The sequence below is a fragment of the Rhinolophus sinicus genome, chromosome 13, assembly GCF_057876585.1.
Source record: "Rhinolophus sinicus isolate RSI-liver-muscle chromosome 13, RSI-T2T, whole genome shotgun sequence".
NCBI lineage: Eukaryota > Metazoa > Chordata > Mammalia > Chiroptera > Rhinolophidae > Rhinolophus > Rhinolophus sinicus.
In genome coordinates, this window is record NC_142513.1 from 59309157 (window position 1) to 59325828 (window position 16672).

The following is a 16672-nucleotide window of genomic DNA, read 5'->3' on the forward strand; positions in this document are numbered from 1 at the left end:
GGGAACTGGTCTCCCTACCCCAGAGGGCTGCCTGGAGGCCTAGAAGTTTCCCGTGCTCATCACAGGACCTGACAAAGTTGAAGCCTAGTAAATGCCCCTAGTGTTCCTTCACTGTGGCTCTTGTCTTTGTCCCATGAACGTAGGAGCCCACATTTTGTTTGGTTTTCCCTGTTAGATGAGGCTGGTGATGTTTGGGTCCAGAATACTGTACGTACATGGGAGATAGATGTGCTTTTTGCTTCTGGAATTGGAGGGAAGACAGCAAGCCTTCCAAAAACACAAGGCCTGCTGTCCCTTCGTCTGGGAACAGGCACTGGTCCTGCAGCTCAGGGAAAGGACGTCCGGATGGTGTAGGGTGGAAAGAGCTCAGAGCTCCTAGGCTGAGCCCCTGGGGACCCTGCCAGAGCAAGACCTTTCTCCATGTGGCCTGGAGGTCACCCTGGGGAGGAGGCAGAATGTCCTGGGGCGGAGAAGAATCCTTGTGGAACTCTCAGGCAAGGATTTCCCCCATGTCTCATTCACTCTAGGCCCCTCGCAGACTGCACTTTTTCCTTCCCCTTTTCCTACTCTAGTGTCCTTCTCTTAGGACCCACTCTGTTCCCCTACAGCCACTGTCCTCCAGGGTGGACCGTCTGGTGGGGAAGATGCCCCGCAAACAGATACGATTGTGAATCAGTGTGATTGTATCAGGGCTCTCCAAAGAAACAGCAGGCTCTCCAGTAGGATATATACAGAGAGAGAGATTTATTTTAAGGAGTTGGCTCATGCAATTGTGGGGGCTGGCAAGTCCGCAATCGGCAGGGCGGCTGGAAACTCAGGCAGGGTTTCTGTGATACAGTCTTGAGGCAGAATTCCTTCTTCTCTGGGAAGTTTCGGTTTTTCTCTGAAGGCTTCAACTGATTGGATGAGACCTGCCCACATTAAGGGGGTAATCTGCTTTACTTGAAGTCAACTGGTTGTAGAGGTTAATCGCATCTGCAGAATAGCTCAGAGCAACACCTAGAGTTGTGTTTCACCAAACAACTGGGCACCACAGCCTAACCAAGTCCATACATAAAATTAGCCTGTGTTCTCAGGCTGTGCAGGAGGCCCTCGCCCTGTCCGAGGATGAGGATATTCACCCAGGGCGAGGGAAGGACAGTCCTAGCAGAGCAGTCAGCCTGTGCAAAGGCCCTGAGGTAGGAAACAGCCATAGGGGGTGGGGGGTTTCCAGGGGACAGGAGGCTCAATGGAGGGTCAGGCGGAGCCTGGCTGGGGACCCTCACCCTTCAGGACATGCGGTTTGTGGTTTGTGGGTTGGTGGCACTGCATTGATGGATCAGCAAATCTGTCCCCAGAGAAAAGGGGAAGCTGAGGCAGAGGGAGAATCCTGTAAGGAAGAGGCGCACACACTTCCTCCTGGGCGGGCCACCTGCCCCCACCCTGGCTGCCCCGTCCACTGCTGCAGGACGTCCTGGGCCCTGGGGGCTGGCAGAAGTGAGACAGCCGCAGGGAGCCCGAGGTTTGCACAAGATGCCGGCTTTTGCTTTCGCTTCCTCTTCCTTTCTGGGGACGTGAGCAGAGTTTACCTTTGAGTGTCCAGTGAGGAGGACAGCAGAGGAAACCAAGCGTGTGGTTTTACTACAAGTTGAAATCCAAGGAGTGTTTCTCACAGCCATGTACATACATGGGACTTCCTTTCTCGTCCCTGGGGGCCCAGCTCCCTGCCCTGTCCACTCCAGGGTCGCCTTCTCGGGGCACAGATCCTAGAGGGCTTGCGTGCCAGACCAAGGAGTGGGACCCTCCTCTGCGTTCTGCTGGGCCCCGACGCCGCTCCCAGGCCCCGGCCCCGGCCCTCGGCCCGGCCCGGCCGACCCCAGCCTGTACCTCCTGCTCCCCCAGGATCCTGGCGCTTTAACTATTGACTGAGCTCACTCCAGGCAGCTCCCTCAGGGTGGGCACCTTAGTTTTGCTCCCGACTGCGTCTAAAACCAGGAACGGTTACCCGCCACCTAGGAGGTACCAGGAAATGTTCGCTGAGTCGGTGGTGACTCCATTGTAAGACTTGTGATCGCCATCTCCGAGCCACCGGCTAATTCAAGGCCAGGATGAGGGGGCCCAGGGCAACCCCATCCTCTCAGCAGCAGCCAGGGTCCTGCAAAGCCTGTGTGAGGGAGCAAGCGACACCTGCTAACTCCTCAGAAATAGTCACCAAAGTGCCCCGATCGCAGGGTGCTTGGGGACATCCCAAGGCTGGGCTGGCAGAAGCCCCGCAGCCTCCCTCGGGCTTCGTTTGGTTCTTGAGAAAACGTAGATGGTGGGAGTTAGAGAATAGCCAAGTGGTCACCAGGTCCTGTTGGTTCTTCCTTCAAAGTGGCTCCTGTCCCCCCTGCCCCAAGCCAGACCAGGCCCTCGAGTGCCTTCTCCCCGAGTTCTGCCTCACTGTGGCCCAGGGTCACTGGCCACTGAAGCTCTGACCCTCCCCTGCAGGAAGGGGTTCCAGCGAGGAGAAAGGAGCTTGTAGAGCAGCATGGGATGAGAGGATGTCACATCCTGGGGAGGGGACCCTGGGTGACAGGCAAGATGGCCAAGGATTAACCCACCCTCGAGGGTCCACTTTACAGATGAGGAAGCCGGGACCCCGATGGGTCAGGTGACTTGTCCAGGGTCACACAGCAAGTCGATCATGAATTCATTTGAGAAGTTGGTGTCCATTTTTGCAGGACTAGAGAAAGTAACAGTGAGAGTCTGGGTCCCTGCCTGGATCGGGGAGGCTTCCTGCTGATGAGACTCTGGTCCCTCCCCAGAGGCTGGCCTGGCCCTCAGGCCCAGGAGGGGGTGATGCTGAGTCCTGGGAAATAGGGTGGCTCTGGGCCTCTGGTGTCACCCACGGTTTCCTCCCGTCTCTCTGCTCGACTCCTTCCCCTCCCCCTTCTGCTTTTGTTACTTGGCTTCCACTGCCTCTCTCTCTCTCCTCTCTCTCTCTCTCTCTCTCTCTCTCTCTCTCTCTCTCTCTCTCTCTCTCTCCTTCTCTCTCTGCTGTGGCCTTCCTTCCCCCCACTCCCAGCACAAGTCTTTAAACTACAATTAGGCAGCTATTTTGTTTCCCTGCCATTGCCGTTTCCTTTCTCTCCACTCTGGGGACAGGGTGCTCTGGTCGGAGGCCGAGCTGCTCCCGGAGGGACACCCCTCATCTCATAGTTGAGGGGCAGTCTGAACCCCCCTTTCCCTTGGACACTGTGGAGAGAGAGCTTTTGTTTCCAAGCCTGTAGCACTAGGGGTGGGGAGAGGCCTGCCCTGAGAAGGGAGGCGCTGCAGGGAACCGTCCTGTCACACAGGTCGTGCGCCCAGGTCGGCGGGCCTCAAACAAGAGGGTTGTAGCCTGTGAGAAGCAGCCAGAGGAGGGAGCAGTGGGGGACCAAAAAGATGGCCCAGGAGAAGGAGGAATAGTGACACCCGCTTGCACAGCCCCCGGCTTCCCACTGGTCGTTACTGTGTGTGACAGACACACGCATGAGAAATGCAGGTGAATTAGATTTCCTCTGTCATCTTTCTCCTGGCCTCTGTCTCAACAAACAGAGCTCTTCCTGCTGAGCAGGGCGGCATGACACAAGGCATTCCTGCTGGCTCCTTGAAACCTGAGGGGAGCAGGGCAGCACCTGGGAGCTGAGGGGGCCGGGCTCGGAGCCAGGATGCTGGAACAGAACTGGAGATACGGAGCCGGACAGGCCTGGTGCGGGCCCGGCTCTGCCCTCCTGACAGGGCTCTCTGGTCACGTTACTTAGGCCCTGGATCCCTCTGCTGTGAAATGGGGTGACACCGCCCTCACCCCCGTTGGGTTGCTTTATGATTAAATGGCTTACCTAGGGCCTGGTGAGCACTCAGTAATGGGACGCTAGCTCTTCCACCCACGTTTCAGGTGACTTGTTGACATCTCTGTGTCCCCTTGACTTGGGCATAAACCCCTCAAGAGCAAGGCCTCTGGGCAGGTCCCCTTTGACACACAGGCACAGGCTCCTGACACAGAAACAACTTCTCCAGACCTCAGCCCCGAAGTTGGCACTGCCTACCTGTTCCCGTAGGAAGGGGACACCTGGCTGGTGGAGGCCAGGCTTGGCTTACACCTGGGGTCCTGGTGTGGTTGTTCGGAGGGACCCCTTTCCATCTGAGAAGGGCCTTCCGAACAGACACAGTAAATGACACAGTTACCCTCCCTGGACCCTCCACCCCACCCTGGGCTCTGGTTCCCACGGCAGGTACTGGCTGAGTTTCTCAGCAGCCCATTGGCTGATGGAGCCATGTGACCTGTTTCTTTGCTCCTGTTCCCTTGAGGAGGTTGCCAGGAAAGGGGTGCTGCCAGGTATTGGGGACAAAGAGAAAAGGACAGGGAAAGCGAGTAAACTTTACACTGACCGTCTCATCTCATCATCTCGTCTCACTCCATGAGTCAGGCATTCCAGAGATGGAATAGAGACCTCGTTCCACAGAGATGGAATAGAGACCCCGCTCCACAGAGATGTGGAAACTGAGGCTCAGGACGTGACAGGATGTGCCAGGGCTACAAAAGGGCAAAGTCTGGATTTTAACTCAGAACCCAGGGTCACGTCGTCAGCATTAGGCTTCACTGTTGAGGGTCAGTTCCTCCCCTTCCCCTCTCACTGGACCCTGCCTTTGGGGAAGTGTAGAAAGAATTCTGAGCTTATTGTCTGTTCAAACCCACAGGAGACACGAGGCCTGCCCAGGGTGCTGCTGGGAACTGTGTCACACAGGCCGCGGCAACCAGAGGCAGCAACGTGTCCGCAGAGTGGCTGTTGTGGGCACAGGTTCTCCTCTGTGGACCCCATGAGGGCAGGGCCCCTGCCTCACCCACCTGCGTCTCCAAAGCACAGGCCCGACCCAGAGCCAGGATCTAGCAAATATGTGTTGCATGAATGAATGAATGAGTTCTCGGTCCCTAGAGGTTGTCTGCTCACTCAAACCTTTGCTGAATTTGGGGCCCCAGAATGGAGAAATCTCTGGGCTTTGTGGCTTTCCTTAGGACAGGCTCCTTCCCGAGATCTGCGCAGTCACTAATAGTGATTAATAATAGTGATTCTTTGTATCTGTTGAAGGCTCTACAGTGACTAAAGCCCCTGCACCGATGTTGGGACCTGGGCTCTCACAGCCCTTCCAGGCGGGGTGGGGTTTTCATCCTCATAGTGAACTGAGTAAGCTGAGGTACAGAAGTGACTGTGAAGTGACTTTGCTTTGTCACTTGTAAGTGACAGAGCTGGGACTTGAGGCCAAGTTGCCTGACTCCTAATTAAGTGCTCATTCCAAAAGCGGGGTGGGGTGGACTCTGGATCAGGTTTATCTCCTCCAGCCTGTTCCCAGATGGATTCTGCCACCGCGTCGGGGGTTTGTTCCGTCTGACTCCTTCCACCAGCGCCTCACTTGAAGCTGAAGTTTCATCTGTAGGGTCCGTTTCAAGGAGGCTGAATTCCTGTCTGGGGTATTTTATATTTAGCCAGCTTCAGGAAGGGGAAGCTCCCCTGGCCTGTGGGGGAAGGGAGACACCAGGCCAGAGCCGGTTTCCTGAGGAAGGGCCGCTGCTGGGCCTTGTGCCAACTGTGGCCCTGGGAGGAGAGCAAGCGAGGCTGGCAGGAGCCACCCCCTTCCTCATGGAGCTCCTCCGATGTGCCAGGCACAGAGCCAGGAGTGCGGGTTCAGTCCTGAGTCTTCAGGCCAGGGAGAAGGCCCTCCCACATCCGGGCACACTGCTCCTTGTGCCACCAGAGGGCAGCAGGTGGGGAGTAGGGGAAGTCCCAGGAACAGGTGGAATTTGAGGGAAGCCTGGGAGGCTGGTGGGAGGAGCCAGGAGCTCGGTGGGGTTGGGGAAAGGGGCGGGGTTGGGAGGCCCCGTGTGCAAGGCGGGATTGCAGAATGCTGGTGGGGTCGGAGACGCTAGGAAGGCAGGACGCCCGCCCGCTTGGGGTTTGGAATTGGATAGGTGGGTGCACTGGCTTTTTAGAAGAATCTGTTAGATCAGAGAGCGTGGCTGTGACGCTGGGAGCCAGTGCGTTTATTTCAGACAGTTGCCTCAAACATGTTAGCTGTCACAGAGCCCTTCTTTCAAATCAGATCTTACAGGGATTTCCAGTGTACAAATCAGGAAAAAAAAGCTGTATTTTTAATCGGTATAAATCTAGCATGACCTTTAGCTAGTCAAGACAGTGACCTTTTGGGATGGACATAGTCATTTAGCATGAGGGGTGTTAGGTGGGAGACACTGTCTGAGGTCGGCCTTGGCACCTAATTCATTGTTGTATGTTGCCTTGTTTTTGCCCCATATATATTCTTTTACAAAACCAAAACACCTCATTCATATGGACAAGCCGTTATAAATGGTGACAGTTGTTTAACACCGCACTGTACAGTCTCAAGGTCTGTGCAAAATTAATCACCTTGACGACAAAGCTGGTGGGGCTACTGAATGAATGTGTTGGAATGAGGCGTACTTATGTACATTTGAGTAGATGGATTTTCTAAAATAGATTTTTGAAAATAGAAGAATCTTTATTTTTTGCATTTTCGAGTCTGATTTTTGAGGAGCTCCTCGAGGACGTGTAGGGGAGAACCGCTGAGGAAATCCAACCTCCCTGTTTGACAGATGGAAAGACTGAGGCCAGCAAGGGGCCAGGGCTTACCCGGGATCCCACAGGGAGGTGGAGGAGATAGTCAGATAGCCAGAAGGTGTCACTGCCCCCCCCCCCCCCCCGTAATTACAAGTGTGCCCTGTTCCCAAGGCAGGAATAGAGAGACTTCAGGGACAGACGCCCCCCAGATTAGCCGAGCCCTTGCTGACAGTGTGTCTGTGTGAAGCAGGGAGCCCGCAGTACTAACGTCCCCTCTCCCCCTGCAGCGATGCCCTCCTAGCCAGCCGCCGAGGGATGGAGGGCTTCATGGACTCAGGGACCCAGACTGACGCCGTGGTGGTGCTGTCCTTGGCTCAGGCCGCCGTGCTGGGCCTGGTCTCGGAAAATGAGCTCTTTGGAGCCACCATAAGCGCCGAAGCCTTCTACCCGGACCTGGGGCCCGAGCTGTCCGGGGCTTCCATGGGGGAGCCCGGGCCCCCCGGCCCTGACGTCTACCAGCTGGCCTGCAACGGGCAGGCCCTGGACGAGCCGGCCGAGGAGGAGGTGCTGGAGGTGGAGGCGGCCTTCGAGAAGCACACCCGGCGGAAGACGCGGCCTCCCGTGCGGCTGGTGCCCAAGGTCAAGTTTGAGAAGGAGGAGGAGGAGCAGGAGGTCTACGAGGTGTCTGTGCCCGGCGACGACAAGGACGCGGGCCCCGCGGACGGCCCCGCCCAGGCGGCCAGTGGTGGCTGCGAAGCCCTGGTGCAGAGCAGCTCGGTCAAGATGATTGACCTGAGCGCCTTCAGCCGCAAGCCCCGGACGCTGCGGCCCCTGCCCCGACTCCCGAGGCCGGAGCTGGACGTGGCCCCCTACGACGCGCACTTCCCCGACCCGGCCCGGGATGGCTTCCCCGAGCCCAGCATGGCGCTGCCGGGCCCCGAGGCCTTGCCCACGGAGTGCAGTTTCGAGCCGCCCCACCTGGCTTCCCTGAGCGACCCCGAGGCCCCGACCATGGAGTCCCCGGAGCCCGTGAAGCCGGAGCAGGGCTTCGTGTGGCAGGAGGCGGGCGAGTTCGAGGCGGAGGCGGCAGGCGCGACGGTGGAGCGCCACAAGAAGGCGCAGCTGGACCGGCTGGACATCAACGTGCAGATCGACGACTCCTACCTGGTGGAGGCCGGCGACCGCCAGAAGCGCTGGCAGTGCCGCATGTGCGAGAAGTCCTACACGTCCAAGTACAACCTGGTGACGCACATCCTGGGCCACAACGGCATCAAGCCCCACTCCTGCCCGCACTGCAGCAAGCTCTTCAAGCAGCCCAGCCACCTGCAGACGCACCTGCTGACGCACCAGGGCACCCGGCCCCACAAGTGCCAGGTGTGCCAGAAGGCCTTCACGCAGACCAGCCACCTGAAGCGTCACATGCTGCTGCACTCGGAGGTCAAGCCCTACAGCTGCCACTTCTGCGGCCGCGGCTTCGCCTACCCCAGTGAGCTCAAGGCCCACGAGGTGAAGCACGAGAGCGGCCGCTGCCACGTGTGTGTGGAGTGCGGCCTGGACTTCTCCACCCTGACCCAGCTCAAGCGCCACCTGGCTTCCCACCAGGGCCCCACCCTCTACCAGTGCCTGGAGTGCGACAAGTCCTTCCACTACCGCAGCCAGCTGCAGAACCACATGCTGAAGCACCAGAACGTGCGGCCCTTCGTGTGCACCGAGTGCGGCATGGAATTCAGTCAGATTCACCACCTCAAACAGCACTCGCTCACCCACAAGGTAAGGCCGCCCTGGGCCCCCCGCACCGGCCCCAGGCCTTGGCCCGGCCCAGGCTCTGCCCGTCCTCCTGTCCTCATCCAGCGCTGCCCACGTCCTGGCTGAGATCCTGAGGGCCTAACATCGCTGGTACGCCAGCGAACAGTTCTTATTTTTACAGTTACGTACTTATTTTGACGAGTATTAGAAAAAATATGTACTTGAAATTCGTGGGTTTTCTAATAGGAAAACCTTACTTATTTAAAACAATCTTTTTTTATGACTAGTTTCAGGTGTACAAAGCATAGTGATTAGACAGTTACACCCCTCACAGAGGGGTCACCCCAACAAGTCTGCTACCCCTCTGACACCGTACACAGCTCTGACAGTACCGCTGACTGTTCCCTATGCGGTGCCTTACATCCCGGGACCATATCTTTTTTAAAACAATTTTTTGAATGAAACTGTGAGGAACCCCTGTAGGACCCAAGGGACACAGTTGGAGAATCAGAGCAGGAGCCTCCTCTCCCTGTTTTATAAATGGGAGGACAAAGCCGGGATGCCGCCGGGAGATGGACGAGGCGATGAGAAGTCCAGAGGGGACCCTTTGCTCCTCGTAACAAAGTGTATCAAACACCTGTGACAGCCCTTTAAGAAAAAGCTAAATATGTTTCATTTTAAAAGGGAATAGATGTAAGGGAAAATATTTATGATGGAAAAGCACAGTTGGTTCTAGAATATGGCTAAACTCGGCAAGGTGGTTTGTAAAGAGGGAAAAGATAGAGCAACACTGTTGTTATTCTGTCCCTAGACATAACCTTGAACAGTTCTCCCCTCCCGTCCCCTCCCTCCCTTCAGGCCAGTGGCCACCCTGCCTTTCAGCCAATGTCACCTCCTCCTAGAGGCCTCTTGGGTCCCACAATCCCACTCTGGCGCTTGGCCTGCCCCAGGGTTTCCACCCCAAATCCATCCAACTTCACACTTTGAGGCCGATGTGTGAAGAGCTTTCTCTCTCGATAATGGTGGCCTCAGAGACGCTCCAGGTAGAACTTGTGTCTTTATCTGTCACAGTGGACACGGCAGGGTGGGGGGGGAGCAACAGCCTGCCAGGCCAAGAACCCAGCCCTCCCCTGCCCTGGGAACTTTCTCTGCCAGAGAGGAGATTTGTAAGTTTCATCGTGGGTGCTGCTCTGGTCAGTGGGTGCAGCTGCCGAGGGTGTAACGTTAGGAAGGATTCTAAAGCTGGATCTGGGCTCAGCCACGAGACTGGAATGGACATGGGGGGAAAACCAGATGAGTGATTATTAATGTCTGCAGGGAGGTGAGAGTGGAGAGTGACAAGTACGTGTGCTATATATTTGCCATCTTTCTCCTCTACTAAAAATCCCCACATGCCTGCGAAGTGTTAAAAGATAAATAATACTGTGAAGGAAAGCTGAAAGCAAAAATCAAAGGCTAATACAATTGAAAGCATTCCTATCATCAGCCTGAAATGGTACAATGTGCACATCATTTATAGAGTACGCTCCCCAAAGGGCCGGGCCCCCTGCTGGACACACACATCTTTCATGTGTCAAACAAGCATAGACGACACGAGACACGCCCCTGTCTACTAAGAGAAATACACCGGAACCGTTAAATTATAATACGGAACTTTGTACCAAACAGCAGTTGGGAGAGCAGCTGTGACCACAGATTTCTAAGTCTGTCCCCCTGGGATTCTACTACATGACTGGGGTCCTAGCAAAGAGATCAGTTCCCAACTTTTGTCCTAACTTTCCTCCTCAGACAATACAGTGGACTCCCTGGGCGCCCAGCACCCTTTGCTGCTCTGGGGCCACCTCCAGACCGTGGAAAAGCATGTTGACAGTCCAAACCACAGGGTTTCCCCTGGAGTTTTTGTCTCCTGGCGCGGAGTGTCCCAAATCTCATCAATAATAAGAATCACCGAGGGGACCTGTGGAGACTAAAAATCCCTGGACCCACTGAGTGGGGACCTCCGGGGAGCAGCCTGAAGGGCTGTTCATTCAACAAGAGCTGCCCGTGATCCTTATCACCAGGGAAGCTCAGGAAACTCTCTCTTGGGGTTCTGGGGGGTTGAGAACTAACTGCTACGTACACCTGAGTGTCACTTTTCCTGGGGTGTCTGTAGCTTCAATCATATTCTCAAAAGGGTCTGTGCCCCAGAGAGACCACTGGGAGATGCACTGAGGAGGAAAACACATACATACATCCTGGATCTGAGGAAATAATCCACAGCTACCAGGCCCAGGCTGTCCCTTCTTGGCCACAGGCCCCTGGTGTCTGGTGTGATGCTGGCTTGTAGCAGATGCCCGGTAAATGGCTGAGGAATGAATGGGTGAGTGAATGAATGAATGAATGAACACATTTGCCTGGTGGGCAGGAGACCGCAGGTGTGTGGGTAGGAACAATAATTGCCCAGCCAATCTCTGCCTAATACGGGAAGACTTCCTGGAGGAGGTGGTCCTGCCCCCACATTGTCCCTGTGGTTTTAAACAAGTAGTACCTGTTTGGAACACCCTCAGGAAGTCATTTCCCAGAAGCTGTACAGATGCTTTGATGCTTTGGTCCACACACTTCCAGAGGCTGTGCCCTTCGTGAGGCCCTGACCGTTGCCTCCACCCCCACAGGGCGTGAAGGAGTTCAAGTGCGAGGTCTGTGGCCGGGAGTTCACGCTGCAGGCAAACATGAAGCGGCACATGCTGATCCACACCAGCGTCCGGCCCTACCAGTGCCACATCTGCTTCAAGACCTTCGTGCAGAAGCAGACCCTCAAGACCCACATGATTGTACACTCCCCCGTGAAGCCATTCAAATGCAAGGTACCTGGCCACCAGCCCCCAAGGTGGGACGGCCTCACAGGTGGCCTGGGGTCAACATGACTGCAGCAGCTGAAGCCCACGAGCTGTGTGCGCGAGTCTGTCTGCAGTGCATACAGTCGGCGCTGCTTGGGTGAACTGCCTGGGCTTTGGGAGCTGGAGTGGGCAGTGGGGGTTCAGATCCTATAAGCTGCTGAAGTTGTGTGTTCTGAGCTTGGGGAGGGGAAAAGTCAGGGAAGGAGCCCAGGCCTGGGGCTGAGCGCGTCGGAGATCTGAGCCCTGGGCTTCTGACGGCTCCAGCTCAGACCCCAGGAGCAGTGACCAGCAAGGAGGCTCGATTCTCTGTGTCTCGGACCTCTGGGGTCACATAGAAAGGACAAAGTGAGTGCTGTCCCCAGCGAGTGAGGTGGGAGCGGGCGGGGGCTTGGGGAGGGCGGGCTCCCTGGGCTGATGTGCCGGCCGGTGTGTTCCAGGTGTGCGGGAAGTCCTTCAACCGGATGTACAACCTGCTGGGACACATGCACCTGCACGCGGGCAGCAAACCCTTCAAGTGCCCCTACTGCTCCAGCAAGTTCAACCTCAAGGGAAACCTGAGCCGGCACATGAAAGTCAAGCATGGTGTCATGGACATCGGCCTGGACAGCCAAGGTGGGTGGGCCACGCGCACTGCGCGGAGCAGGAGCGGTACGCCCCGGACACACGCAGCAGCCTCCTGTCCAGTTAGGGGAGTGGGGAGGCGGGCCAGGCCTGAGACCTCCCTGGGGTGGCCTCAGGCCTGGAGAGGCGGCCCCCTGGACGGCCATCACGGTGCTCGTGACCGGATGTTCATGTATCCTGCATAGAATTTAAGTGGGCGCACATAAACGGTATAATAAAAATCCTACCTGACACTTACAGAGTGCTCGCTGTGTGCCAAGCCTTTGTTCACTCACGTGACCCTCCCCGTGAGGTTGCCTCTGTTCTTACCGCCGTTTTACAGATGCAAAAACCCGAGGACAGAGAGGTCAGGTAACTCATGCAAGATCCCAACCCACAGGAGGTGACACACACTTTCTCTCCGTCCTGACAGATGACATGTAAAATAAATGGGTGGGAAAGAAAGCATCAAATGGGAAAAATGGCAACTGGAAAGATAAGGGGGAGTCAGGTGAGCTGACAACTCCAGGTGCACTATGGGAGGTGCAGTGGGCACGCAGAGGGGCGCTCTGACCTTCCCAGCAGCCAAGACAACGTGTGTAACTGTCCTTGTGGCCAGTGGACTTCAGAGCAACATGCTTCCTGTTTCCTCTCCGGGGGAGAGTAAGAGCCTGCTCCCCTTTGCTCTGAAACCAGTGAGAACATTCTAAGAACTCATGAGCAGGCCGTTGCTCATGGCTCACAGGCCGGAATTGGGTCCCGTGCCTCCTCCTGAACCACTCACTGGCAAAGGGTGGGATTCCCCTTGGACCAGTGGTTCTCCACACAGGGGTGAGTTTGCTCCCAGGGGACACTTGGCCATGACTAGAGACACTTTTGGTTGTCACAATTGGGGTGATGCTAAACATCCTACCATGCACAGGACAGCCCCACAACAGAAAATTATGGCCACAAATGTTAATAGGGGTGGGGTTTAAAGCCCTGCCTTTGACTTAGCAGGGCTACCCCCCACCCCCTGCCAGGCGGGGGTACATTTCTGCCCAAAACACATCACACCTCCTAGGTGGAGAATACGCACTGGGGCTTAGCCCCGGTCCCTGCTGGCCATCCTGTCAGGATCCCCAGATGATACCTGGGGACCCACTCCCTCCGTGAGTCACCAGAAGGCAGCCTCAGGCTTCTTGTGTGTTTTCTGTCTGGCTTTTTTCCCAACAATAAGAACTTTATAAGAAGATTTCAGTTTGGTAAAATTATAGGAGGCCTCTTAGAGTTTCGTGTTGTCCTCTGTGTTAACCTCCTTGGATGTCTGTCTGTCCTTGGAGAACGTGGCTCAAGGAGACCACTGGGTAGAACTGGCTTCAAGCACAAAGGTTGGCAGGAGATCAGAGGAGAGAGGCCGCCTCCTGCCAACTGAGGCAGAGCAGCACAGTGGATGAAAACAGCAGCACTTACTGGGCGCCCTTTGGCAAGTTGCTTAACCTCTCTGACCTGCCTTTTGATCTCATAAATGGTGCTGCTGTGAGAATTCATAAGATGATGTATGTCAAGTGCCCGGCATGCAGTATGTGCTACATGAGTGGTGACACAGGGCAGCAGGCTTTCACATGGCAAAGGGGACCGGTAAGAAACCTTGTCGACGAGAGGGAAGTTTAGTCACTTAAGAGGGGCAGAGACAAGATGCAAAGAAGAGGTCAAGGCCAGGCCTGCACCCCCACACATACACAGCTCTAGGGTTCAGGTCTGGTGACCCATCAGAGAAGCCACAGGGGCCTGGGGCCTCCCCAGTAGGAAGGCTGACGGGCAGCTGAGAATCCTCCGGAAGCAGTGACTGGGAAGTCCTTTCTTTAGAAAGGTCATGGCTTCCTGTGTGTGTGTGTTTGGGGGTGGGGGGTGGTGACAGGCTCCTCTCACGAGGTGGCACGCGGACCTAACTGCGCCCCTCTCTTGCAGACCCCATGATGGAGCTGACAGGGACTGACCCCTCTGAGCTGGACAGCCAGCAGGAGATGGAAGACTTCGAGGAGAATGCGTACGCCTACGCGGGCGTGGAGAGCAGCGCCGAGGCCAGCGTCCTCACTGAGCACGCCATGAAAGAGATGGCGTACTACAACGTGCTATAGCACACGCTGGGCGGCCCAGAACGGGGTGAGGAGGGCCTGGGGCGTGGGGGTGAGACCCGTGGGCTGCGGGAGCACCTCCTGCAGCTGAGAAACAAGCTACTGCCCCACTGCCCTGAGCCCTGCCCTCCCGCTGAGTCATTTGCACCACTAGGGACTTTTAGACCAAATGGACTGTACTACTGGCCTCAGCTGTGAACCAGGCACAGGCCCTAGGCATTCTGGGGAAGGAAGGGGAACACAGAGGCCGGGTCTACGTCTCATCGGCCTGCTGCTGTGGGAGGGTCAGGGAAATGCTGATGGGAGCCATTCGGGGACAGGCCACAGGGCACAGGTTCTCAGGTGTCTCCAGGCCCAGCAGAGCTGGGGCAACCAGTGTGGGCAGGGGTCCGGACACTGGAGGAAGAGATCACTTGAGTCAGGCCTTGTTTTTCCTCTGGACCAACTCCTGCCTCCAGGGATGGTTGAGCTCCTGAGCTGGTTAGCACTGCCCACCCACCCACCAGCCCCTGGGCTGGGAGAAGCCCAGGCCCCGGAGCCGCCTTCCCCACCCTCCCTGCCTGTGGACAGCCGGGCAGGGCCTCTGCCTTCTACCTCCTGGTGCCTCCTGCGCTCTCCTGGAGCCAGGCACGCATGCAGCCCTCGTCCTGGCCCTGGCCCGCGGGAAAGCGGGGTGTAGCCCAGCCCCCAGCTAACGCCCTCTCCAGCCAACCCCCAAGAAGGCCCCACAGCCCTAAGGTGGATTTCGACAAATGTCATCCAGTTCTGTCTTGAGCTGGGACCCCACACCACGGTCCCCAGCGTGAACAAAGCTGGGACAATGCCTTGTGTCAGGCATACACTACCAGAAATGGAGGCCCCCTGAGCGAGGGGGCAGAGCACAGTGACGAGACCACTGGGGACATAGAGGGGCTGTCCTCAGAGGACACCAAGGACCATCGGTATGGGGGGTGGGGGAGCTGGAGTATTTTTCTTATTTAAGGTATAACAAGTATGCATTTTGAGGTTGGGGACAGCCAGGAGTCAGCAGGCTCCCAGGAAGAGCAACATATTTAAAAAGGAAAATGAAGACCATAGAGAAAAAAAGATTGTTTTTGAGCGAATGGGGATATTTTGAAGGTAATTTATTATTATTATTTTTTTTCCTTTCCAACTCTGTGTCGCCTATTACCTTTTCTGATGGAGATGATTTTCTTTTCCCCAACAGAAGCATTCTTGTGTGCTGTGTGTGCTTTGTGCCCCCCAACCGGAAAGGGTAGGACTCGGGCTTGGAGGGGACTGCCCCTCTGGCCCTGGAGGTCCAGCTGCTGGTAGGAAGCCTCAGGAGGCCGGGGCTAGAGGCAGGAGGAGGCAGCCAGGCAGCCCATGCACCCACTGCCGGGCCCCCCCGCTGTCCCACCCACCACAGAGGCCAGGGCCTTGACTCTGCTCAGCCAGCAGCTCGCTCCCTCACTTGCCCGCTCTCATCACCTCTGTCCCCACGCCACCGCCCCTTCCCTTGGAACTGAAGGCTGCAGGCCCCCGGGCAAGGAAATGGCAAGGAAATAGCACCTTTGGGAAGGCTAGGGCACCCTGACTCCCCGTCCTGAGGCCGCAGTGGGGGAGGGGCAGGCAGGGCTGTCCCCAAAGGCACAGGAGGTGAAGCCACCAACTTCAGCCCAGAAACCAGGTGAGGGGGAAACAGCTGGGGGCGGAGGGGACCAATCTGACATGCAGCTGCCCCCAAGGCTGTATACCTAGTGAAGGACCAAGCCAGGCCTCAGGTGGCTGTGACCAGGACGGAGGGGAGGATCGGGCAGCCAGCTGCCCCTTCCTTCTGTGCTTACACTAAGCGACAAACAAGAGGGCTGGGGCTCTCCAGACCCCGAGGCCCCCCCAGCCTCCCAGGTGCCCGTCATGATGACCCTCAGGTGGCAGTGACCCGTCACTGTAGAAGACATTTTTCTCCTGCTGAGCAGAAGCATCATCCCCTGCAAACTACCTCTTCCCACAACGTCTTTCTTCCCTGGTACCAAAAAGAACCCTGTACCTCCTCCTCCTCTCTGCTGCCAGCGCAGTGGCCTTGGTCCTGGAAACCCAAGGGAGAAGGTCTGGGCCCCAGAAGGGGCCCCCCTTTCCTCCCCCAGCCCCGCCATCAGCACCGGCCCTCTGCGAGGTTCGATACTTGAATGCTCCTGCCCTGTGCCTTGGACCTGGGCAAAGCGAAGAGAAGGGGACAGCACAACTCAGAACTAGAGCTGGGGGGTGGTTTTGGCAAGGCTTCTGTCCTCACCCCTCGCCCCTACCTTTTCAAAAGAGGTGTGTGGCCTCTCGGGTGACTTTGAAACTCCTGGATGAATTCCATTCTAACTTATTTTGACGTGTATACAAACCAACTGTTTAGAAATTCCACTTGTGCAAAGCCCTACTGTGTTTTTATGTTCCTGTTTAAAAGAGAAGTTTACTTAGCAATAATTATAAATAAATGAATATTCTTTAGTGAGGTGACTGTGAGTGCTTCTTTCCATGGTTCTTGGGGACCTGGTCCTCACCCCTCCCCTGGAAGGAGCTCGCACTAAAGCTTTGCAGCCTCATCCAACAGGGCATCACTCTCCAGGGCCCAGGAGACCCAGACCATCCTTTGCACTGGAATGAACGCCTGCAGGACCAGGTGTCTAAAAGGAGCTGCTCCAAGACCAAGAAGGGAACAGACCAGGGCCCCAGAATTCCCACCACTTGCAGCGAGAAGCCAGCTCCCTAC

The 16672-nt window shown here is 56.5% G+C and overlaps 1 protein-coding gene across 6 annotated transcripts in view; it reads left to right on the plus strand.

Annotated features, from left to right (window-relative positions):
• ZNF710 (zinc finger protein 710) overlaps positions 1-16414 on the plus strand; it is a 50090-nt gene extending 33676 nt beyond the window's left edge. For all 6 annotated transcript variants that reach the window (XM_074317716.2, XM_074317720.2, XM_074317715.2 and 3 more), the window contains 4 exons: positions 6881-8363; positions 10991-11182; positions 11653-11827; positions 13766-16414. In XM_074317716.2, the coding sequence (XP_074173817.2) occupies positions 6909-8363; positions 10991-11182; positions 11653-11827; positions 13766-13935 (1992 nt within the window). In that variant the 5' untranslated portion in view covers positions 6881-6908 and the 3' untranslated portion in view covers positions 13936-16414. The remainder of the gene's footprint in view (positions 1-6880; positions 8364-10990; positions 11183-11652; positions 11828-13765) is intronic.
• Positions 16415-16672: the final 258 nt, after the last annotated feature.